Source organism: Triticum aestivum, chromosome 3B, assembly GCF_018294505.1.
Source record: "Triticum aestivum cultivar Chinese Spring chromosome 3B, IWGSC CS RefSeq v2.1, whole genome shotgun sequence".
NCBI classification, from domain to species: domain Eukaryota; kingdom Viridiplantae; phylum Streptophyta; class Magnoliopsida; order Poales; family Poaceae; genus Triticum; species Triticum aestivum.
In genome coordinates this window covers 35,800,647-35,825,272 of record NC_057801.1, presented here as the reverse complement: position 1 = coordinate 35,825,272, position 24,626 = coordinate 35,800,647, and the positions used below count along the sequence as shown (strand labels likewise).

Below are 24,626 nucleotides of genomic sequence, written 5' to 3'. Positions count from 1 at the left end.
CTCGTAGAATTCGTTATTTCTAACTCGCTCAGCCAAATTGCACGCAACAAAAAGTAATACCGCAAACTAAATGGTTTGAACTGGATTTGTGCACGCAATCTGTAGAATGCCCAGTCAAGTACAAGTGTGAGTGTTGTGCTGAGACAAGAGTCTAGCTAGATAGACCACAAGAGCACAGGGTAGCCGGAACCGAAAGAATCTGATTAAGCATCATGATCCCTGTCACATCAGGGGCTCACAGTGGTCATGCATGGCTGGCTTACCCGTCAATGGGTTACAAATTCATACGTCATGGCTTGCCCGTCCAAGTGCAAGTGGTCATTTGGGGGAATTTGTGGACGATGATAAGTTGCCTCCATTTCCCTGTCAAACATGCCCGCCATAGCACGGCTGTTCGCTCGTTCACATGTATATCATTCACACCTCGGAACCTCACAGCAGTCCCCAGCCCCAAAAACCATGATCACCGATTCAGTTGGTCACTGGAGCCTTCCCAAATCTTATTGTCCGATGCCTCCTCGGCGTTGCTGGTTCTTAGCCTACGTTTGGTGGCTGCCACTGATGATTATGGCGGCGGCGGACCAGCAAGGGGAAGGCTGCCCGGCCAAGAGGTGCGGGGACTTCACCATCTCTCATCCATTCTGGCTCGCTGACAACAAGACCGGAAGATCATGTGGCCCCTTGGATTTTGAGGTCATTTGCCGTAGCAACGGCAGCCCAGTCCTTCGGAGCTCTGGGGACGACGGATTTGCAATCATCCGCATCACCTACGAGGAACGGAGTTTGCGCGTCGTCGATCTATACAAGCGGAATCACTTGCACAACAACACCAACAGCTGCCATGTTCCGAGCTGGAACGCCTCCGACCAACTGGGCCGCCTGTTTAGGGTTGAACCCATCAATCTGAAGCTCGTCTTGTACAATTGCACGAAGGCGGAGGCGGCGGCGGTGGCACGTCAGGACAGGGCGCTGGTGCCAATAAGATGCGGCAACAAGAGCAACGCATTTGTCCGCGCAGGAGGGCGTTATGATGGTACCGATGACTATGCCAGATACCATATGGAAGGCTGTGAAGCCACCGTCGTGCCGGTGCTGGGCGTTCATGGCATGGCGAATGCGAGCAACTACGAGCAGCTTATCAGTGGTGGATTCCTCCTCACATGGCAGACCGGTAAGCTTGCTTCTCAAATTAGCACTTCTTTTCGCTCCGTGGAATCTTGTATTACCTACTCCCTCCGTCCCGTAATATAAGATCTTATTACACCCAATTTACTCATTATAGGACGGAGGGAGTATTGTTTTTTACAGTACGGTATGTTAGCCCATTTTGGTTGAATTATGGTGTGTTAGCCCACGATGATAAGTCAGTGGTCTTGTCCCCCGGAGATAGCATAAAGTTATGGAAAAAGTTCAAGTGTCGAATTTCAGGCTTTCAATACAAATCCCCCCCCCCCCCCCTCCCCATATAGTCTCAAATTTAAAATCCGTTCGAATAAAAAAGTTATTAGAAGAATTTTATGCTCCTAAGTCCTTGAAGAATTTTATTATTTCTAACTCAGCCGAATCACGCATCACAAAAGCAAACACTGCAAAATAAATTAATGTGAACTCTGGGTTGAAATTACCAAGAAGGGCTTTTACCCCGCTTTATATATAAAGCAACACAACCAAAGCAATAAATGATGATGAGGAGATCCTTTTATAAAGCAGATCAAGAAAAATACAAGAATGAGGATGCAGGAGCGTCCTTCCCTCAAAAAAAAAAAAAGGATGCAGGAGCGTCCACACCCTACCACACAGAGCAACCTAGACTACCGACAAGGAAGGAGACTCACCGTCAAGAGAAATGGCCGGACCTCGTTTAGCCACTCAAGCCAAGTTGCCGCCAAAGAGGACCCCATGCCCTCCCGCTCCGTAATGTGGAGCCTGAGCCTGCCTACGGAAAACGAGGACTGCGAGTAGAACCAACGAGGACCCGTGGAATGGACTTGTCCCTGAGAGGAAAGAAATTGCACCCAAATTCTGAAATATGCAACCTCAATAATCGATCAGTGTACGCAGATGAAACTAATTTTTACCGGATATTCTTACCTGCCAAGTATGAATTTCGCCCAAAGATTAGAATCTAGATGCTAGATAACCGACAAGAGCGTGGAGTAGTCGGTACAAGAACCAACCTGAAGCATCATGTTTGCTGTCACATCACGGGCACTTGGAGCCACGGAGGTCACGTTGATGACTTACCCGTCAATGGGGTTAGAAATTCAAAAGCCATGCCTTACCAGTCCAAAGGTGACAGGGACGATGATAGCTTTGCCCCGATTTTCCAGTCAAATGTTGCGACCATAGTAGGTACTCCACTCACTCGCCCGTCCACATATATCATTCTTCGAGCTTCGACCACGGTATCTCATAGTCGCATAGGTCTCCCCCGCCTCGCCACAGCCAAATCTCTCTGTTCCGATGGCTACTACTAGCTGCTGGTTCTTGGTGTTCGTATTGGTAGTATGGTGGTTGCCGCTGATGCTCGCCGGGCCTGAGGACCAGCAAGTGGAAAACTGCCCGGCCAAGACGTGCGGCAACCTCATCATCTCCCACCCGTTCTGGATCCTCAACATGGAGACTACAAGATCGTGTGGTTCATTGGATTTTGAGGTCGTTTGCCTCAACGACAGTATTCCACTCCTCCGGAGCTCTGTGCTCTTCGGCTTTGCAATCAGGGACATCTCCTACGAGGAACACAGTTTGCATGCCGTTGATCTACACAAAGAAACATACTTCAAAAAAGAAGAGGAAGACTTCAACGTCTCCAAAAGTTGCCATTTCCCGAGATGGAACACCTCCGTCAAACTAGCACCCCCGTTTAAGGTCACCCCCGCCAACGTCAACCTCATCTTCTACAACTGCACGAAGACAGTGGCGCTGGTGGAGGTGAGATGCCCGAACGCGAGCAACATGTTTGTTCGTGCGGGAGTGCCCCACGACGCGACCGGTAACTATGCCGGCTACGCGCTAGAGGGCTGCAATGCTACCGTCGTGCCGGTGATGGGCTCGTCGTCGGGCTCGGCGAACGCAAGCGACTACGAGCAGCTCATCGAAGATGATTTCCTCCTGACATGGGATCTACCCTCTCCAGGTAAGTTCGCCCATCAAATCACCTTTTGATCAAGTTCGCAGCTTAGCTAGGATGCTCAGTGCGTGATTTGCTGGATTTCCTTTATCGATCAAGCCGAGGATAAAGCTAAAATCGATGCGTGTGGCGGATGTTCGCTGCAACTTTCCTCCTTCCTGCATGCACGGCCCCTAGAGCATCTCTAAGGTTTTTTAAAGGGTCTGCTAGAGATGCTCTTATACAGTCAAATTGACACGTTTGGCTGACGTGCCAGAAACTTCGGTTGTGGCAAGCATGCAAACCAGTGCTCTCAGTAGGTACGCAGTTGTGTGAACCATTAGAAGTTCGTTTAACGAGTTGAATAACAAATGGCTTCTAGGGCGAAAATCGATTTATGGTCTGAATTCTGAACTTCTCAAGTCTGCACCTCGGTGAAAATTGGCATCATGGACTTGTTCGCTTATACAATGAGTGGGCAATAAACTTATCGAAATCCAGCCTAGTGGGCCTATATTAATTCTCAAGGGCATTTTTTGACACAATGGCAGTGTTTTAGGTCGTCGTTAGTGGTGGAGCTGCCGGAACTTCCTATATCACGCCTAAAGCGGCAAAATGCCACTAAATCAAGCGATGGGCAACGGCCCAAAGAACCATGCTTCGCCTCGCTGGTTACCCTCGCGCCTCTTTTTCCTTGCGCTCCCTCCTTTGGAAAAAACCAACAGCCCCGTGTAAAATAAAACCGTCTCCCCCTTTGTTTTTGAAAAGTTCATGAATCCATAAAATATTCACAAATTTACAAAAGTTCATGAATTTTAAAAACCAATCAATTTTTCTGAAAAAGTTCATGAATTTGAATAACATCAATAATTCTAAAATGTACATGTTTTTCAAAATATTCACAAATTTAACTAATGTTCAAGAATTTTTTTAATAAAAAAAGGAAAATGCACCAGAAATATATTAAACAAAAAAATTAGCGCGGAACTGAACCTTCCCAAAAATGGGTGGGATGCTCCGGTAAACACTATGTGTGGGTCCGTCCATTTAATGAACAATACATGGGGTATAAATTTTTTAGGAAACATACCATTTAATGAAATCACTAGTTAAGGGTCACTCCCACTTTCTTCGACATAGATAAATGGTGCACATGTAGTGCGCCACTCGTCGCAAATTGGGCGTTTCCGCTTTTTTCCGTAAATTCGTTTATTCAAACAATTTTATTTCTTGAACCGTATGAAGTTGTGTTTTATTTCTTGATCTTGCTTTTGGTTTAGTTGGATATATGTGCAACCAATACATATGAAGTTTGAATATTGTACAAAGATTAGAATTCGGAACTGCCCCCCGCAAAAAAAAAAAAGAATCCGGAACTGCTATGCGTCCGACGTCTTTCAACCTATGCTTTCACCCATCGTCGGGGGTCCAGGAACGTCTTAATCGGCACCGTTGGACGAGTGTGAGCGTCGGGCATAAAACGTCGTATATATGACAGCATTAGAATCTACTAGCTAGATAGCCGACAAGAGGATGAAGCAGCCGATCGATATAGAAGGAACCAGCCTAATTAAGCATTTTGTTTCCTGTCACATCACGGGCACACAAAGGTCACGTTGATGAGTGATGACTAACCCGTCAATGGGGATAGAAATTCAGAGGGCATGGTTTACAAGTCCAAGGTATGGTTGAGAGAATTAGTGGACGATGATAGCTTTTACCCCGATTTTCCAGTCAAATGCTGCGACCGTTTGCGTTTGTACTCCACTCGCTGGACGTCCAGTACATATACTATCATTCTTCAACCACGGCATCCTCTCATACACATATCTCCACCGCCCCACGGCCAAATCTTCAGTTCTGATGGCTACCTCAAGCTGTTGGCTCTTGGTGTTCGTCTGGGTAATATGGCGGTTGCCATTGATGCTCGCCGAGCCTGAGGTGCGGCAAGGGAAAGGCTGCTCGGCCAAGAGGTGCGGCCACCTCAATATCTCACACCCGTTCTGGCTCCCCGACATGGAGGCGGGAAGATCGTGTGGCCCCTTGGATTTTGTGGTCAATTGCAACAACAGTGTTCCAGTTCTAAAGAGCTCTGGATTAACTGGCTTTGCAATTCTCAACATCTCCTACGAGAAACGAAATCTGCGTGTCATCGATGTCTACAAAGAGGAAGACTTTAAAGACTCCAAGAGCTGCCATTTTCCCGGATGGAACACCTCCGGCAAACTGGCACTCCCGTTTAAGGTCAGCCCCGCCAATCTGAATCTCATCTTCTACAACTGCACAAAGCCGCCGACGGATGAGGGCAGGGCGTTGGGGGAGATGAGATGCGGGAACGCGAGCAACACGTTTGTTCGCGCGGGAGTGCGTTTTGATGTGACGGGGAACTACGGCGGCTATGTCTTAGAGGGCTGCAATGCGACGGTCGTGCCAGTGATGGACTCGTCGGGCAAGGCCAAGGCGAGCGACTACGAGCGGCTCATCAGCGGTGGCTACATCATGACATGGGATCATCCGGAACCTCTTCCTGCACCTCTACCTGTCCCTACGCCTTCACCTGCACGTAAGTTCACCCGCCGACTCATCTTTTAATCAAGTTTGTACATAAGCTAGGACGTTCAGTGCCTGTTGTGTGGTACAGACTAGAGAACAACAAGTGCTCTAGGTAGGTACGTGGCCCTGTGCATCATTAGAAGTTCGTTAACAAGTTGAACTGGAGTGTGGTACAGAACAAGAAGTGTCTTCTAGGGCGAGGATTGATTCTGGTCTGAACTCTGAGCTTCTCACCTCTGCCTAATCTGAACTCTGAACTTCTTTCTGCCTACAAGTCAGAAAACTGAACTTCTCAAGTCTGTGCACTACGGCCGAAATTCGCATCATGGGCTTGTTCACCGGTACACTGACAGCCAAGTGGCAAATAGGCTTTTTTCAAATTCGGCCTACTGTGCCTGTACTGATTTTTCAGGGGCAATCTTTGACCCACTGACCATGTTCTTGGTCGTGTTAACGGTCCAGCTAGTAGTGCAGCCTAATAGTACATACATACTTTTTTTTTAATATTGTCCAAATTCTTTTGAATTATATAGTATATTCAAAAACATTTTCATATATCAAAAAAGTTATATAAATATTTGCGTATAAATAATTTTATTTCACAAGTAAATCTATTCTTTACTAGTTTCAAATTATCAATAGATTAAGAAAAAGGTCATGACAATAAAATAAATTCATGCATGTCAAAAGAGATGTTTATTTATATTTTTGAAAAAAAGTATTCATGTATTTGAAAACACACTTTCATGTCTTTGAAAAGAAGTGTGCATGTGCATTAGAAAAATGATCATTTGTGTGCCCCAAAAGTAAAGTAAAATAGATAACGAGAGTTTGGAAAATAAGGCGGTAGCGCTTCACAAAGTAAAAAGGGAAAATATAAAATAAATAAAAACCAAAGAATAAAATTAAAAAATGAGACGAAGCCAAACAGAAAAGGGGCAAAAATAAAAATAAAAATTAAATATGACAAAACAACGCAATGATCGAGTGCATCTGCTATTCTGATAGGGCATCCCGCTTTCCTCCCGCACGAAGCGAAATTAGCATTTCCATGTATTGTAGCAAAGGGGGTCCACCGTAAGGCGTAGTCCGTGACCGGGTTTCAAGCCTTAGCCGTGCGTCACCAAGCCCTTTATGTTTCGGGTACTCGAACATATCCACATAACAATGAATGTCAAGACATATTGTTTACTACAAAGAAAACACTTGGATAGTAGGTGATAAAAAATGTTTAGTTAACATGAAACTGATTTAGGATTCTTTATTAGGATGGATGAATTTATACAAAGCCTGGAGATGGTTTAACATCCTTTTAAATTGGAAAATTAAAGTCGACCCAGGGAGAAATTTACTTTGGAATTTGGACACAAGGTGATAAGCTTTTTCTTGTTGAAGGAATCCAATCTTTAGATTGAAACATGTTCCATAGACGAATTCTAAAGGCTAAAATCCAACAAAATCTCTCTTGCCAAAAAAAACCCTAAAAATCTGTTGTAATTCGTTTGAATAGAAAAAACATCCATTCTACGGATTTCCTACTTCTAAGGCCCCGCTTGGGATGGATGTAAATTTATGCACCTGTATTTATTTTACAAGTGTATATTACCGGTCACGCATTGATTTCTGTCTGGAAAGAAAACGATGCGTCAAGGCGTGTACTTGAAACCGGCTGAATACGAGCGGAAACGCTAAACCAAGCGGGGCGTAAAAAAAGGTGTTTCAGAAGTAGTAGCCTGAACCTAAATGATCAGTCCAAGTATCCTGGTCTCAGTCACATCACGGGCTCATGCTGGTCATGGTCATGGCTTAATCCGTCAAAGTCGGTACACGGCCCCGCAAAAGGAAAAAAAAAGAAGTAATCACACGGAAATTTCGGCAGTCACTGCTTACCAGTCCAAGGTTTCAGTTGGGAAACTTCGTGTAGCTAGTATGATTCGCTTGCCCCAGCTTTCCAGCCAAATGTTCCGGCCACTAGTACTCGGCGCGTTCGGCGCCTCCATATATCTTCCCTCCTTCCACCACGTAGTACACCCCAAAAGTCGCCGTAGCCCTTTGTCCATCTTCCCAAATCTTCTGCTCAGATGTCCGCAAGCTGCTGGTCCTTCCGGGCCTTGTGGCTACCACTGGTGCTGATGTCCGCGGCGGCCGACGAACAAGGAGAAGGCTGCTCTGGCTCGGCCAAGAGATGCGGCAACCTCACCATGTCCGACCCGTTCTGGCTCGCCGACGAGGGGATCGGCAGATCATGTGGTTCCCCGGACTTCGTGGCCGTCTGCGACAGCAACTTCACCGGATTTACATCTCCGGTTTTACGGAGCGCTATGCCCTTCAGCGACGGCTTTGCAATCCTCAATATCTCTTACGAGGATCGCAGCCTGCATGTCATTGATGTGGGCAAGGTGCACGTGTTGCAAGTCGCCAACAGCTGCCATGTGCCCATCTGGAACAGCTCCGTCAAACTGCGGCCCTCGTTTAGGATCGACCCCGCCAACGTGAACCTCATCTTCTACAACTGCACGGAGGTGGCTGCGGCGGCGGCCGTGGCACGTAGCGATCGAGGGCTGGCGCGGACGATGGTGAGGTGTGGGAACGAGTGGGAGGTGCTTGTTCGCGTGGGAGTGCCTTACGATGTGACCGGGAACTACGGTGGCTATGCTTTGGGGGGCTGCCATGCCGTGGTCACGCCGGTGATGGGCTCGTCAACGGGGGCTAACGCAAGCGACTATGAGCGGCTCATCGGGGATGGCTTCCTCTTGACATGGCTTGAACCTCCTCACCATGCACGTAAGTTCACCCGACAGATCATCTTTTAGTCAAGTTTGTACCTTAGCTAGGCCGTGGAGTGCCTTTGGTTGGATTGCCCCCTGATTGACCCAAGTCATCAATCATGCATTCATGCTAGCAGCCGGGCAGGCACTTCCTCCCCAAATGTGGGTGACGGACGATCATAGCCTATGCTAGCCAAATTCATATAACCCCCTTTCGTAATATGGTTGCATGCATCTATTGATACAGAGACCGTGGGTAATCCTTCTTTTCAAAAAAAGCCCTTTTGAAAAAGAAAGTTAGATCTTCTCTCATATATTTTTTGCGGCATTGTGGCATATTAGGGGATCTCCAACACAAGTCACCGGATATCCCCCATATGTCTGCGGGACAAAAAAAATCATCCAACATAGCTCATCAATTTTTTCCGTATAGTATGGATCCCAATGTTCGCCCCCAAATCGGACAGTCCACAAACACCGTCAACTTAGTCTTGGACCCCATCACAAATCCACATTTAAAAATTTTTAACGACCATTCAACAGGATTTGCTATTACTAAGTGGGTTGAGAAGTTATGATTTTACAAATGCGAAAGGGTGTAATGCCTACAAAAAAGAAGGTTAGAGGGCTGTTTTTTTTTGGGGGGGGGGGGGGGGGGGGGGGGGGGTTAGTGGGCTGTTATCTACACTGTAAAAAATAGCGCGCTATAGCATATAGAGGATTGTCTCACTAAATAAATTAATGTACAATGCCTCGCTAATAGCATATTTTCAAGGGCTATTTTTTTCATTGGTTATCTTCAAGTGCGAAGGTTGCACAAATATCAGAATCTACTCCTCAGCAAACAAGATCACAAAAGCAGGCAGAACTTAAATGATCAGGCTAAGCATTCTAGTTCCAAGTCACATCACTAGTCCACGGGGTCATTGTCATGGCTTACTCCGTCAAAGTCGTTACACGCAAATTTCAGAAGCCATGGCTTGCTAGTCCATGGCGTCATTACTGTGAAACTTCCTGGACGGTGATCGCTTGGCCCCTGTTTCCGCCAATACTACTCTGCTCTCTCGCCGTCCCCATATATGTGGTTCCATCTCGACCACGGTATCATTTCTTCCGTCTAGTCCATCTTCCTTCCATAGCCCATGACCACTGAATCCCCAGCTACCACCCACCCTTTGTTCTTCTCCACAATCTCTCCAAATCTTCCCCTCCGATGTCTCCCAGCTGCTGGTTCTTGGCCTTTCTCCTGGTGTGGTGTCTGCCATTGATGCTCGTGATGGCCGAGGAGCAGCAGGGTGGAGACTGCTCGGCCATGAAGTGCGGCAACGTGAACATCTCCGATCCGTTCTGGCTCACGGACAAAGTTACCGGGAAATCATGTGGTCGTCCTCCCTACCAGGACTTCGATGTCGCTTGTATTAACCACACTTCTCCAACTCTACGGAGCTCTATACCCTTCAACATGGGCTATAAAATCCTCAACATCTCCTATGAGCAACGCAGCTTCTACGCGGTTGATCTGGGCAAGCTCAACGTGCTGCAGGCCCGCAACAGCTGCCATGAACCGTTCTACAACACCTCAACCAAGCTCAACCGTCCGTTCAAGATCAGCCCCGTCAACCTGAACCTCATCCTGTACAACTGCACGGAGAAGGACGAAGCAGCGGCCGCAGCACGTCGGAACAGAGAGCTGGCGCCGACGAACGTGAGCTGCGGGAACCTATGGGCGGTGTTTGCCCGCGCGGGAGTACCCCACGACGGCACCGGGAACTACAACAATTACACTCTGGATGGCTGCCGCGCCGTCGTGGTGCCGGTGCCGGCCTCGTCGGCGGGGGCGAACGCGAGCGACTACAAGCAGCTCTTCAACGACGGCTTCCTCCTGACATGGGATGTCCCGCTCCCGCATCATCCCTCAATCTTTCCACGTAAGTTTACTCGTCAAATCATCTTTTAATCATCAAGTTCGTTGTTGAGCTAGGATGTGCAGTGCCTAATTGGCTTCGATTTCCCGAATCGAACCAATCAATCAATCATCATGTTAATGTTAGTCACCAAACGAGGATAAGGTTGAGTTGATCGTGGGCGGGGTCCTGCTTGCCTGAGGCGTGGGGCGACTTGCCTGTACTAGTCAAATTGTGACATGCTTGGTTTTGTTAGATATATTTTCCGGATCAGTTATACTAGTATATCTTGGCAGCATGGTGGCATGCAAACCTTGTGCAAGTTACACCTGTCCAGTAAGAGTGTGCAGTCGTCTCCCTCCTCCGTCCCAATCCAGAGTACTCAGAGTTGGGAACGAGTGGCTTCTGGATAGTCTAGTCTGAACTCTGAACTTCTCAAGTCTATGGCCAATTTATTTTTTTGAAACAAGTTTTTTTAACACGGTACAAACGCAAAACGCTCATACATACGCGCATACACTCATCTCTATGAACGCACACACTCACATCCTATCCGAACGAGAACCTTCGAGAGACTGAGCCGGCATATTATCTTGAGGTTTACGGAGTTACCATAGACGCCTCGCCGTCGAGGGGAACGTCTCCTCTCACTGAAACCGCATCACCGAAAATTCTGAAATAAATTCAGGAATAACGCGAGCACCAGGACTTGAACCCTAGTGGGATGGGGATACCACTATCTCTCTAACTATCCAACCACAGATTGATTCGCTTTTGAAAAAAGTCTATGGCCAAAATTGGCTATGTTCACTTCTTCAGAAGAATAATCCAGTGAGAGCCAGTCAGAGGTATTCAGACATATAGAGTTATGGGCTAATGTTTATTTCTCGAAACTTACAGCCGAATTGCACCGCATTGGCCCACAATGGTGGGTGCTATTATTCATCGCTTTATGCAATGGATTGTCAGTATAACGTGATCAGTCCATGTGAGGGCCTTTGAATTGTTTATATATTACTTCTACAAATGTGCCCAAAGTTTATAATGTATTTTATAAATTTAAAAATACTCACAAAATTTAAAAAATGTTCATGGATTCAGAAACTCATGATGTTTTCAAAAGTTTATTGAATTACTGAAATGCTCATGTGTTTTCAAAATCATGGATTTTTTAAAATGTTTATGATATTTCAGAGGTTCATGAATTTTCATGTATTAGAAAAAAGAAAAAAAGTAAACCTAAGAATGAAAAGCGACAAACACAAAAAAAATGAAAGAAAAAAAGGAAGGGAACCAATGTTAATCATAAAAAAAAGACAATGACTTGAAAAAACCACCAAGAACCACCCGCGACTCGTGCCAATGTTAGGGCTGAACCATCACGCTCGCTCCCATGCGATTTATTGACAATCTGTAGCAATGAGTGGTGAATTGGAATTGCGTACAGTGGTGGAGTCCGGACAGCATAGCCCGCTATCCGGGTTTTGAACCTTAGCCCTTGGCCGTTGCCTTCCAATGCCTGAGAATAGAAATGATTTTCCATAAACTGGCCAATCTAAATTGCATATATATCTGAATAAAATTTGTTCGCCAAAAAATTCTGAATAAAATATGTGAACTCCACGTTCTAACTCGAACTATCCCTTCTAAACGCAAATTCTAAAAAATACGCAACCCGGTGATTGGTCATGCTATAGAACCTTTTTTTCTATGGGATACAGTAAGAAGTAACCTGCCAAGTGTGAAGTTGTATCGAGATCAGAATCTACTCTCTCTGTCACGTAATATAAGAGTGTTTTTTACACTACAGTGTCTTATATTGTATTGTCACTTATACTGAGGGAGTATCCAGATAGTAGAAGACAAGAGCACGAAGATGCCGGAACCGAATTGATCAGGCTAAGCATCTTGGTTCCCAGTCACATCACGGGGCCATGATGGCGTTTGTCATGCCTTTCCCCGTCAAAGGGGGACCCTGAAATTTTGCAAGTCATGGCTTGCCAGTCAAAGGGATCACTCGGCGTATCTGTGGACGACCAGTTTTCTATTCAAATTTGAACCACTCGCTCTGCCGTCTGTCCTCATATATCATTCCTGCTTAGAGCCTTAGACTACCGTATTGTCTCATACTTGTAGCCAATCCCCCTTTGCTGTTTCACTGCAACCTTTTCAAGTCTTATTACTCCTGCTCATATGCCTCCGGGATGTTGTTCCTTCTGGGCACTGTGGCTACCACTGATGCTCGCGGTGGCTGCGGCCAAGGAACATGGGGAAGCCTGCTCGGCCAGGAAGTGCGGCAACACCACCATCTCTCACCCGTTCTGGCTCCCCGTCTGGGACACGGGAAGGTCATGTGGTTCCCCGGAATTCGAGGTCAGTTGCCGTGACAACGGCACTACTCCAATCCTACTGAACTCTGGAGCCATCAGCTTGGGCTTTGTAATCATCAACATCTTCTACGAGGAACACAGCTTGCATGTCGTTGATCGTGGCAAGCTGGAACTGTTGCACGCTTCTAGCAGCTGTGGATTACCGATGTGGAACACCTCCGTCAAGCTGGGCCCCCGGTCCTGGTTTAGGATCGCACCCGTCAACATGAACCTCATCCTGTACAATTGCACCAAGGCGGCCGGGGCGGCGGCTCTGGCACAGGATAGGGAGCTGGTGCAGACGAGGATGAGGTGCGGGGACGAGAGCGAGGTGTTTGCCCGCGCCGGAGGGCGTTACTATGAGACGACCGATTACGGCGGCGGCCACGAGGGCTGTGACGCGGCCGTCATGCCGGTGCTGGGGACGTGGGCAGGCGAGGTGAACGCCAGCGACTACGAGCGTCTCATCAGCGATGGCTTCCTCTTGACATGGCAGAGCCCCCCTACAGGTAACTTCACCCGTCAAATCAAATCATCTTTTCATCAGCGCTCCTGGCAAACTAGGACGGGTAGGGCCTTTGCTTGGATTTCCCTTATCCGACCGAGCTATCAATCATGGCACTCACTTATTGAGGATAAGGCCATAGACCCGAAGTCGTCCCTAGTCATGGCCAATCAACGTTAGCCGCAGCCGGCCCGGCCAGCGCGTCACCTGCACCCTCCGGCTCGCGGAGGACGTACGCGCCACTTGATCATAACTGCACTATAGTGAATACGAATTTCCTGCAATGGTGGAGTCTGGTTGGAAGTCTGGGTTTTGAACCTTAGTCCTTGGCCCTAGTCTTCCAATGCGTCCGAATAAGTATGTGAACTCCAAAGTTTAAAATATTATAAACATTTTTAAAAACACTTACGAAATCTAAACTGTGTATCTATCCCAATAAAATTAGTTCCTTAAAAATAATCCGAATAAAATGTGTGAACTCTAGGTTTCACCTGGAATAATTCTCCCTTGGAAGAAAAACATTTACGCAATTTGTAAAAACGCAACCCAGTGACCGATCATGCTATAGAACATTCTTTTCTGTGGGATACAGTAACCAGTAACCTGCCAAGTGTGAAGGTTGTAGCGAGATTAGAGTCTAGCTAGATACTAGAAGACTAGAGCACACAGATGCCGGAACCGAAATGATCCGGCTAAGCATCTTGGTTCCGGTCACATCACGGGGACATGGATGTCGTGGTCATGGCTTACCCCGTTCAAGGGGAACCCAGCGATTTTCATGTCATGTCTTACCAGTCAAAGGGGACACTGGACAATTCGTGGACGATGATCGTTTGCCCCAGTTTTCCAGTCAAATTTGAACCACCCACTCTGCCGTCCGTCCTCCACATATATATATCGTCCCTGCTTACACCAACGTATTCTCTCATGCCTGTAGTTCACTGTAATCTTCCAAATCTTCCACACCTATGGCTCCGAGCTGCTGGTTCTTCTGGGCTCTGTGCCTACCGCTGATGCTCGCGGTCGTCGTGGTGGCCGAGGAGCAAATAGAAGGCTGCTCGAGGTCGGCCAAGAGAGGCGGCAATGTGACCGTCTCCGACCCATTCTGGCTCAGGGATAGCGTGGCGGAACAAGCATGTGGCTCCTCAGATATCGAGGTCTCTTGCTTCAACGACACCCCAGTTCTACAGAGCTCTATGGGCGTCGGCTTTACAGTCATGGACATGTCTTATGAGGAGCGCAGCCTGCGCGTTGCTGACGGAGGCAAGCTGTTCTTGCTGCATCCATCCAACAGCTGTGACGTGCCGATCTGGAACACCTCCGCCAAACTGAGCCACCCGTTTAGTATCAGCCCGGGCAACCTGAATCTCATCATGTACAACTGCACGGAGAATGGCGGAGCATCGGCTCTGGCACTCAGGGGCAGAGAGCTGGTGCAGACGAGGATGGGGTGCGGGAACTCCCCCATCAACGGCGCGCGGCTTCCTCTTGACATGGGAGCTCCCCCATCAAATCATGTCCTCAATGGCTCAATCCATTTCCTGGCTAGAGCTAAGACCGCAGTGCCTTTGCTTGGATTTCCCTTATCCGACCTTAGCTATCAATCACGCCACTCTGTTGTTGAGGATAAGGCCGTAGACCCCTTTTGGGTTCCAAAGCAGATCATTCCCGCCTCGAGTAAATAGAATAAAACTACTACTTTACAGGCTAGGGTTCCAAAAAACTACCGATTTTTAGATTTTCTCAGATAACTACCAAATAAAAGGTCGGCTGTTTCAAAAAACTCAAATCGTCGAGTGCTTTAAGATTGATCATGATTATGACAGGTCGGGCCCGCAACTAAACGAATTGTGTGTTTGACCGTTACGTTGACTGTTAACTTACAAATAGAGCCCACATGTCAGTGTCTCCTTCTTCTCTTTTCTTTCTCTCCCTCCCCTGAACTCTTTTTCTCTCGCGAGCTCGAGCACAACACACAACCCCCTCCCGAGCCATCGACTGTCTTCTCCCAAGCCGGCGACACGCCTCCCCGGCCTCCCTCTCTCCTCCGCCGCCGGAGGCCACCAGCTCGCCGCCGCCGCCGACAGCTAGTTGCTGCCAGGTTCGACAGCCAGGGCGCATGCGCTAGGCCAGCGGCCCTGTCGTCTCCCGAGCCAGCGACACCCCTCCCGGCCTCCCTCTATCCTCCGCCGCCGAAGCCACCAGCTCGCCGCCGCCGGATGCGACCAGGTCCGACGGCCTGGGCGCATGCGCCAAATCGACGGCCAGGAAGCAACAACAGAGGCCATCGCGGCTCGGCTGCTGCAAAGGAGCAACAACAAAGTCCGTCTCTACGGCAAGGAGCAGGAGAGGCCGCCCTGCAGGTGCGTGGCGGCGGCATGGAGCACGGCATGGCACAGCGGCAGCCGTGAATAGGGACCCGAGCACTACAGGGACCTGATTGCTTTTTTCAGAAAACGGCAGGGACGCGATTGCTTTTTAGAAATGTTTATAGGGGCTATTTTGTAAAAAAGTGAGGACTGACATGTGGGCCTCACTTGTAAGTTAACGGTCAACCAAACGGTTCGTTTAGTTGCGGGCCCGACCTGTCATAATCACGATCAATCTTAAAGTACTCGATGATTTGGGTTTTTTGAAACAGCCGACCACCCATTTAAAAACCGGTAGTTTTTTGAAACCCTAGCCTGTAAAGTAGTAGTTTTATGCTATTTACTCTTCCCGCCTCTGTTTTACTAGGTGCTAGTTTCTGAACTGGTTGGCAGTGCTCGTCTTATCTTTGTATCCGGTTTGGACCAAGTAACTAGATGTTGGATGTTGAAACGAGACGCGCGGTTTTCACTAACAAAAACCCGGTTACCTTTTTACGTGTGTGATATATGCAGTATCCGTGTGTGCCTGTCTGCCCATGTAACCAGATAGATAGATAGATAGTTCAGAGCCCGGGTGCTTTGTGATCCTCTTTTCTGTAAACAAGGAGTTGTCTGGCCGGCAACTACTACACTACACGTCTACGCTAGTAATACTACTTGCACGAAGCTTCCGCGGTTTGATGTGGCCCGTAAACTAAACTACTCCAAGTGGGTAGCACCAGTTTATATTAGTAGCAGATGCTCATGAACACAAGTCACAAGTGGAAAGGAAAGGCAATATACTACACCCAGCCTACCGTACGTACGGCCGACGACTCGATCAGCCTAATTTGAACACTGAACCATGAACTCGGCCTGCACTAAACAACTCTAAGGTCGGGCCCGAAAATGCATGGTTGCTACCGATTGTTTGTTTATATACTCAGTAGGTGGTGTTGTCGTCTGACCAGCCTGGAGGTTTGCTAGCTAGCCAGTGCTTACCGTTCACGTGTGCACGACTAGTGTTACCACTTACCAGTAGTCCTCACACAAGCCCAAATACATATCCAGCATATCCAGCCTAGAGCTTGCACTAGCCGGCACCGGATCGGCATGCATCATCGATCCTGGCCGGTCCGGTCGCATCGCTGCTCGACCACGACCGGGGATGGTGGAGTTCTCGTGCGTGTGTGGACGCTGGTTGCCTTGCAGTCAAACTTTCCGGCACACCACTCACACTTTGCCAGGAAGAAAAGGACTCGTCACTCACTGACTCCATCCTCATATCACATATCCCCTCGCTCGTACCATGAATATCGCAGTTCATAGTACTACCAAAAATCTCCTCCGTCCTCCTCTTCATCAGCAGAGACTTCGGTCGGAATCTTCTCTTTCGTATGTTCCCATGGCCCGGGCCTTGCCTCCTCCTCTTGGCCGTCGCCGTCGCCGTCTCCGCGATCATCCCGGCGCCGATGCTCGCCGCGGCGGCCTCCGAGCCGGAACGATGCGGCAGCGTGACCGTATCGCGCCCGTTCGGGGTCGTCCATGGCTCTGAGGAGAACCGGTGCGCCCAGATGGGGTTCCAGGTCCACTGCAAGGACCACGTCCCCTACCTCGGGTACTACGAGCCCGACTACGGGCTGCGGATCCTCCACATCTTCGTCCACAACGGCTCCCTGCTCGTCTCCGACGCCCACAAGCTCCAAGACTTCGACGGTAGGTCCAGCCCCCAAGGCTGCCATGTCCCCACGGCCGACACGGCCACCAAAGTCGGGGACCCGTTCTCCATCAGCCCCCTCAACCAGAACCTCGTCTTCTACAACTGCACCAGGGCGCCGGGGCGCCCAGTGGGGCTGCTGGACACAGTGTGCCGGAACAACACTTTTGTCCGCGCGGGAGGGCCGTACAACGCGTCCGGCGGGATCGACGGCGGGTACGCTCTGGAGGGCTGCAACGCCACCGCCGTGCCGGTGCTCGGGGCGTCCGGCGACGTGAATGCCAGCGACTACGAGAAGCTCATCAGGGATGGCTTCCTCCTGACATGGCAGCCGCCGAGTGCCGGCAACGGTGAGTTCAGTCGTTGAATTGTTCAATTTTTTAACGAGTTCCTAGGAATCAATCTGGCCTCAGCTCCAGTTCCTTATCTGCCGGGGCATGCGAAAGTAATGGCGGGTTGGCAAGCAGTCGCCGTCGCCGTCCCCAGCCATGGCACGAATTGCCGCTCTGGAACGGCATCCCACAGATCAAGGCGATATACCAGAAGGGAAAATTTTGTTGTTGCCACTCTAGATTTTGTCAATTTTCCTTATGCCATTCTAGATTTTAACATTTCACTTTTGCCACTCTTAGTTTTTGACAATTATCACAACTGCCATTTTGGGGCAAAAACAAAATAATTTTATTTCATTTCTGCCACTCTTAGCTTTTGACAATTATTGCAATTGCCATTCTGAAAATTTTGCTTTTGCCACGGAAATGTCAATTGTGATAATTGTCAAAAACTAAGAGTGGTAAAAGTAAAATGTCAAAATCTAGAGTGGCATAAGTAAAATTGGCAAAATTTAGTGTGGCAAAAACAAAATTTTCCATAATGCAAATGGGAACAGATGGCTCGTTGACTCTGACCGGTCAAGCCGCCATGGCAACCGTCCTTCATCTTCAAAGTCGCACATCCCGCCCTCCGTTCAGTCAGTCCCGTTGCTCTCGTTAACCAGTCCTCGCCCGCTCCGGTCAGTCAGCCGCTCCGCTTCCCTTCCCCGGCCCAATCCAATCCATGCCGCCGCTCCAGCTACTCCTCATCCTTCTCCCGCTCTCCGCTTCCTTTCTCCGGCTGCCGGCGCCGGCCGGCGCTGCCTGCTCGCCCAAGACATGCGGCGACCTGAACATCACATACCCGTTCTGGCTGGAGGAGGGCGGCGGCCGGCCGCCATGCGGGTCCCCGTCCTTCCAGCTCAACTGCAACGGCAGGCACGCGTTCCTCAGCCGCTCCATGTTCGGGCGCTACCAGGTCGCCCGGGTCTTCCCCGAGAACAACTCCCTGGTCGCCGTGAACCACAACCTCCTCGTCCCGCCCCGCGCCGGCTGCCCGCCGTGGTGGTTCAACATCTCGCTGGGCCTCGGGCTGGGGCCCTACACCATCAACAGGAAGAACAGGGAGGTCCTCGTCCTCTACAACTGCACCGAGCCGCAGCAGGTGGCTCCGCCGGGGTTCAACCGCACGCGCTGCGCCGACGGGTCCTTCTTCCGGCTTGGCGGGGAGTATGGCAGCCACCGCGAGCTGGGCGTTGTCCCGTCGGCCTGCAGTCTCTCCGTCGTGCCGGTTCTTGGTTTTCCGGACGGCGACGACGACTATGTCCAGAGCATGAGGCAGGGGTTCCTGCTCGAGTGGACGGTGCCGTCGGACGACTGCCCCGAGTGCGAGGCAAGCGGCGGGCAGTGCAGGTACGCCGGCGACGGCACCGGGTTTTCCTGCGGTTGCGCCGGCGTCGCCCACCGCGAGAAGTGCGGTGAGTTGACGAAAATTAACTGACAGCGCCACCATGATTTTATTTTTGCCTAGTCAATCACTAGTTCTTTGATCAAGCTAATCCCCTTACAATTTCAAGTGCCAATGACCGATTCAGTGACTCCAAAAATGCCGACGTAGGTAGCAATTTGGACGAGCAAAGCTAATGCTGGTATTCAGAAGTGACTGATTTGAGTGAATTCAGAAGTGGTGACGTAGGTAGCAAGTTTGATGCTGCATCTGACATAGAATCGCTGTCAAGATCAGATTTTCTGCGTTTTACGTCGCTGTTGGTAGGAGGAACTTAGAATGCTGTTTGGACACGGATATTGTGGTTTCAACTCTTGGGTGCTTGCTTGGTTTCTTGGAGCTCCTCCAGATTACTGTTTTGTTTTTCGTAGATAGTGAGGCCGGTCCACTGATTGAGGCATTTATTAAGCATATCGATTTCTAGTCGAAAACTCAAAATACATTTGTTGAATTAGTCAAGAACGCTATTCAACAAAGATGCCGAGCCGATGGTAACGTGTTCTTGGTTTCGTTCCAAGTAAACTACTCCCGGAAGGAATTGCCGATCGATGCGCTTTGTACTTTTCTATGCCCTGGTTCGAGTTTCAAAATTCAGACATGTGGAAGTCAATATATTGCAACTGTTTGTTGTTGAATTAGTTAGGGGCGCAAAGTTGAATTGAACTCTGTTGTTAGTTTCAGTGGGTACTTAGAGGTGCTGATGCACTTGGTAACTGAGTGTTGCACTGCATAATTAAGCAGTGCAGAAGAGTGGCGTGATCCTACCGGTATTACCAAGCATTATGAAAGCTTATGGCCCTTAAGTTAATATATTGTCTTTTTTTTTGTCTGGAAAGATGTATATTGTCTTTTTTTTGTCTGGAAAGATGACCAAAGGAACCAAATAGGTTACCAGGCACCAAGCTGTTTCAACGCAACCATCTTATCACCTCTGTTTGTTTTCAGGAAAACTATGATATAACAGTTACATTGCTGTTAGATTTTGGCTTACATTTTGATAATTTCTCCTGAATCAATGCAAATGTATGAATCCGTTATTTCTCGCACCGCTTTTACGATCTGAATGCCTTGATTGTGGCTTCTATGAGTTTATTTTCTTCCTATATATTACCACCTTGAATTGAAAATCTGAAATTCAGCTGTTGCTGTATTTTCCTCATTAACCAGTCAGAGGAAAGGGAGTTCGGCTTTACATAGAAGCTGGAAAAGTTATCATGACAATGTCAATTCATACTACAAAAAGTTCCTTTCATTTGTCAATCGACTACTATACTTGTTTATTACTTCATAATGTTTAAAATATTTACACATTCTTCTTATGCAGGGGCCCGTAAAATGGCAAGAGTGACCATTCTTAAAATAGGTGAGTGTCAATCAACTCTCAAGCTGCTCGGCCCATCTATTCGTTCGGTTCTTATTTCCTGTGGTCCCTTGGTTTCTGTGGACAGTTGGAGCAGGACTAGGTGGTGCTGTACTCATGGCATGTCTCGGCTGTTTTGTCTGGTACAAATGCAAGAAGAGGAAACAAACTGTAGCTTCGAACGAGTTCATGCGAAGTGGATCTTCAATGACGTCATACAGTAAAGACCTTGAGTTGGATGGTTCTCCTCATATCTTCACTTTCGAGGAACTTGAGGTAGCTACTGATGGGTTTAGTGCTTCAAGGGAGCTTGGTGATGGTGGTTTTGGAACTGTCTACAAAGGTAAAACACATGTTTGCTGAACCTGTTGTTTGTGAATCTTAACACGTCAAACTGCAGATAAATTACAACTTTGAACATTTGAACTGTATGCTTTGATAAAATTACAACTTTGAACATTTTTTCATTCAGGAAAACTCAAGGATGGGAGAGTAGTTGCGGTGAAACGCCTTTACAAGAACAATTACAGACGGGTTGAGCAATTCCTGAATGAGGTTGACATCCTGTCCCGCCTGCTCCACCAGAACCTTGTCATCCTATATGGCTGCACGTCGCGCATGAGCCGTGATCTTCTCCTGGTGTACGAGTTCATCGCAAATGGGACGGTCGCAGACCATCTTCACGGATCCCGTGTGGCGGAACGAGGCCTCACTTGGCCTCTGAGGCTGAACATTGCCATAGAGACGGCTGAAGCACTGGCCTACCTCCATGCGGTCGAGATCATACACCGAGATGTGAAGACAACCAACATATTGCTCGACAACAGCTTCCATGTCAAAGTTGCAGACTTTGGGTTATCACGCCTGTTCCCACTTGAGGTCACCCATGTGTCAACTGTTCCACAGGGCACACCGGGCTACGTCGACCCGGTGTACCACCAGTGCTACAAGCTGACCGACAAGAGTGACGTTTACAGCTTCGGTGTTGTGTTGGTGGAGTTGATATCATCGAAACCTGCTGTGGACATGAGCAGGAGCCACAGTGAGATCAACTTGGCAAACATGGCTCTCAACAGGATTCAGAACCATCAAGTTGTTCAGCTGGTTGATCCGGAGCTCGGCTACAATACCGACCCCGAAACGAAGAGGACGATCGATCGCGTCGCGGAGGTGGCCTTCCAGTGCTTGCAACTGGAGAGGGATCTAAGGCCGTCCATCAAGGAGGTGGTGGAGATCCTGACTTGCGTCAGGGACGGAGACGGTGGGGATAATAGCATGAATAAGAAGGCATCTCAGAAAGAAGACGTGTGCTTGCTCAAGGATGGCCTGCAGTTCTCGCCCGACACTGTTATACATAGATTCCATAGCCAGTCAACTAACCACTCGGTAGCATCGAATGCTAGCAGATTATCTAACATCAAATGCTAAAAAGAATGCCACATAGGACCTTTTCGGCACTCTTTGACACTGACAAAACAAAAAATAATATTAAAGCTCGGCAAAATGGGGTATTCACCGTGCTGCAATGTTTTGACTGCCGAGGTTGCATACGACCTTGGATGGAAATTAGTGGTTAGCCAGGCAGTTAGGATACAAAAATCAAAGTTGTATAACTTTTTTCCTCGATCAGTTAGGGTTAGCTAGGCAAACAGGAGGCTAGCGGGTCCCTTTGTGTGCCGTCGGTGCCGCCACTAGTTTCATCTCCCTTTGTCGGCTTCTTCGATGGTGGGAGGGAGGGGGAACCTCGGATTTGTGCGTCGGGTGTGTTCTCAGTAGAGTTAGGATTGAGGGAGTCGTTGTTCAGGTCATCACGGTGGCGTCCCATCTGAATAAGTTTCCCTAGGCTCCATTCATGGTTGGGCAGGGCTCTTACCTTCTTGTAGGAGCCAGCGGGGTGGAGGATCCCCGAATCTCGTTGAGGCCGTGGGCTATGGTGTCTGGAGGTTGACTGGTACTGGCTGGGTTGGTCCTCGGATAAGTGGTGGTTGTGTGAAGGTTTTTCTTCCTCATCATCGATATGAGTTTTTTTTGTTAATTAATCCTCCTTTGTGCTGTTGTTGGAAGGATGTCCTTCTTTGCCTGGGTGGTTGGTTCAGCCACTGCGCATGAACCGAATCCTAGTTCTCTTCCATCTGGAAGGGGCACATATAGTGATACCCAAAGCCACATATGGCGAAGGCTGGTGCGGGCGTGTTTAATGCACATGTGTGTCCTTGTCCTTTCGTTGCCGGAGTGAAGAAAAGGGGGAGCACCGTGGCGGCGATTATGCTGTAGTTGAAGATGATGACCTGCTTGGGTCTAGTTGCAGATTATTGTGTTGTAGGGGTCTTCTTGCAAGGTTCAGGGATGATGACACATAGCTCTGGAGAGATCTCTGTGTTTTATTGGTTATTTTAGGGTGATCTTTGTTATTCTGTTTCATTGTGCGTGTGTTAGGGTGTGCTTGCACGGATTAAAGACTTTGTATTATTTCGTAATTTGAATATAAGCATACTTTCTCAAAAAAATTGTTCATCTTGACCAGAATGATAATTTTCATGTTGAGCAGTTCTTCATTTTAGGCCACCTAAATTATAGTTTTTGCCGTGCCAAAATATGGTGTCAACACATGCCCCTGCAAGCGTAAACAAAGTCCAAAAAGCATGGAATTTGTCATGGTGCCCTCATATGACACCTACAGATTGTGGTAAAAATTTAAAAAAGTTCCGCGAAAGTTGTCACGTACACTTCTACAAACCGAACCATATCTGGAAAACAATCATGATTTTGAGAGGGAATGTGTCAAGTTTAAAGGTGATGTGGCCGCTGCTTCATCTGTTGTCCTTGAAAAAAATCTGCACTAAATATGCACCATTACATGGCCAATGTAAAAATTTGGCATCTTTCAGGGTTTGTTTGCTATATTTAAGCCATTTAGTGCATTTCTAGTCATTTACTGCATATAATTCATTTTTTTACTACAATTGTATGAAAAATTTGTCGAAATTGGGTTGAGAAAACATATTTGTGTTCTTGAGTCCATGTGTAGCCTTGTCCAAGAAAAGAAGGAATTTCAATCATGAGGGTACCAAGAATTAACACCAATCATGAGGAGCCACAGATGCAATTGCTTATTGTTTGCAATTAATGAATATGAATTACCTACAATATCTTGACCTATTACCAACATGAGAAGAACACAAGCCATCAAATTAAACTAGCATGGCCGAGTGCACGTGTGGGAGGGCCCCCGAGTGCGAATGACGCCTGGACCATAAGCCCCATAGATGTGTGTCTCGGTGTGACAAGGCTATGCCTAGTCCTTAGCCCGAGAGGATTACTCACACATCGCAATCGAATCACAAATGAGAGACATTGTAGATAGGTTTATTTGAATATGGATGGCATTATTCTTTGTACACATATTTTGCTAGCCCGAGGTGCAGAATTACTGGCAGTCCGGGATGCAATCCTATTAGCAAGAGAAAAAGGATGGCCAAACATTCTGATAGAAACTGATTATTAGGTACTTAAGGATGAGTGGAAGAATGAAGAATTTTCATCTATTGGAGGCCATGTGTTGAGAGAGATCAAGTCTCTTCTCAACTTTCAGGGTTTTGATATTGTGCACACTCGAAGGGATGCTAATGCGGTTGCACATAGATGTGCGAAGGAGGGTATTAATAGTAGCTTGAGTGTAATGTCACTAGATGTTATCCCTGACTTTTTGGTTGCCTTATTGCAATCGGATGTAAACCGTCTTATGATTAAATAAAATGCCTAGTGTGGGCGGTTCTAAAAAAAGACATTAATAATTTTCATTTTCCGGCGATCGTACGAGAGGCGACGCGGTTGGCCACCCAGCTGTCCATGGCCTGCAACCACACCGTCTATTTTGACCCATTCTAGTGCAAGACGGGGCTGGCGGTGGTGATAGGCACGGCCCTCTCCACATGTGCCCAGTTACCGTTTATACCCATCCATTTGGTACAACACATCTCTGTGGAAAGATGGACAAAAGATATGGACGCACATGGTCACATTATCACTAATGCCGCATGTTGGTTTAACTATAATACATAGCAGCTGATTAGGTGAGCTCATGAAAAGGCTTGCAAATAAATGGATCATCAAAAGACAAACAGTCCGTCAACCATGTCTAAATAGATGTTCACTCATCATCAGTCACGAAGACA

General features: G+C 48.0%; 4 protein-coding genes across 8 annotated transcripts; all 4 read left to right on the top strand.

Moving 5' to 3' along the window:
* The first annotated feature begins 473 nt into the window (after positions 1–473).
* Positions 474–21,977, top strand: LOC123068411 (LEAF RUST 10 DISEASE-RESISTANCE LOCUS RECEPTOR-LIKE PROTEIN KINASE-like 1.2). 5 transcript variants are annotated; one of them, XM_044490999.1, is made up of 4 exons: positions 474–1,171; positions 20,416–20,454; positions 20,540–20,794; positions 20,924–21,977. In XM_044490999.1, exons 1-4 carry the CDS (start codon positions 511–513, stop codon positions 21,877–21,879), a joined length of 1,911 nt encoding a protein of 636 aa, XP_044346934.1. In that variant the 5' UTR covers positions 474–510; the 3' UTR covers positions 21,880–21,977. The 5 variants fall into 5 exon arrangements, with proteins under 5 accessions (XP_044346934.1, XP_044346933.1, XP_044346935.1 ...); XM_044490998.1 differs by lacking the exon at positions 474–1,171 and adding an exon at positions 9,343–10,358; XM_044491000.1 differs by lacking the exon at positions 474–1,171 and adding an exon at positions 12,245–13,212.
* On the top strand, positions 2,431–3,547 carry LOC123072927 (uncharacterized). The gene is made up of 2 exons (XM_044496600.1): positions 2,431–3,136; positions 3,492–3,547. Exons 1-2 carry the CDS (start codon positions 2,464–2,466, stop codon positions 3,545–3,547), a joined length of 729 nt encoding a protein of 242 aa, XP_044352535.1. The 5' UTR covers positions 2,431–2,463.
* On the top strand, positions 4,652–5,997 carry LOC123068413 (uncharacterized). The gene has a single exon (XM_044491002.1). It carries the CDS (start codon positions 4,817–4,819, stop codon positions 5,699–5,701), a length of 885 nt encoding a protein of 294 aa, XP_044346937.1. The 5' UTR covers positions 4,652–4,816; the 3' UTR covers positions 5,702–5,997.
* Positions 13,268–14,997, top strand: LOC123068414 (uncharacterized). The gene has a single exon (XM_044491003.1). It carries the CDS (start codon positions 14,177–14,179, stop codon positions 14,891–14,893), a length of 717 nt encoding a protein of 238 aa, XP_044346938.1. The 5' UTR covers positions 13,268–14,176; the 3' UTR covers positions 14,894–14,997.
* Positions 21,978–24,626: the final 2,649 nt, after the last annotated feature.

Coding starts and splice junctions, on each gene's coding strand:
- LOC123068413 (XM_044491002.1), top strand. CDS start 4,817: ATGATAGCTTTTACCCCGATTTTCCAGTCAAATGCTGCGACCGTTTGC.
- LOC123072927 (XM_044496600.1), top strand. CDS start 2,464: ATGGCTACTACTAGCTGCTGGTTCTTGGTGTTCGTATTGGTAGTATGG. Junction 3,137..3,491: donor ATGGGATCTACCCTCTCCAG/GTAAGTTCGCCC, acceptor AATGGCTTCTAG/GGCGAAAATCGATTTATGGT.
- LOC123068414 (XM_044491003.1), top strand. CDS start 14,177: ATGGCTCCGAGCTGCTGGTTCTTCTGGGCTCTGTGCCTACCGCTGATG.
- LOC123068411 (XM_044490997.1), top strand. CDS start 18,330: ATGCCGCCGCTCCAGCTACTCCTCATCCTTCTCCCGCTCTCCGCTTCC. Junction 19,063..20,415: donor CGCCCACCGCGAGAAGTGCG/GTGAGTTGACGA, acceptor CTTCTTATGCAG/GGGCCCGTAAAATGGCAAGA. Junction 20,795..20,923: donor TTTTGGAACTGTCTACAAAG/GTAAAACACATG, acceptor TTTTTCATTCAG/GAAAACTCAAGGATGGGAGA.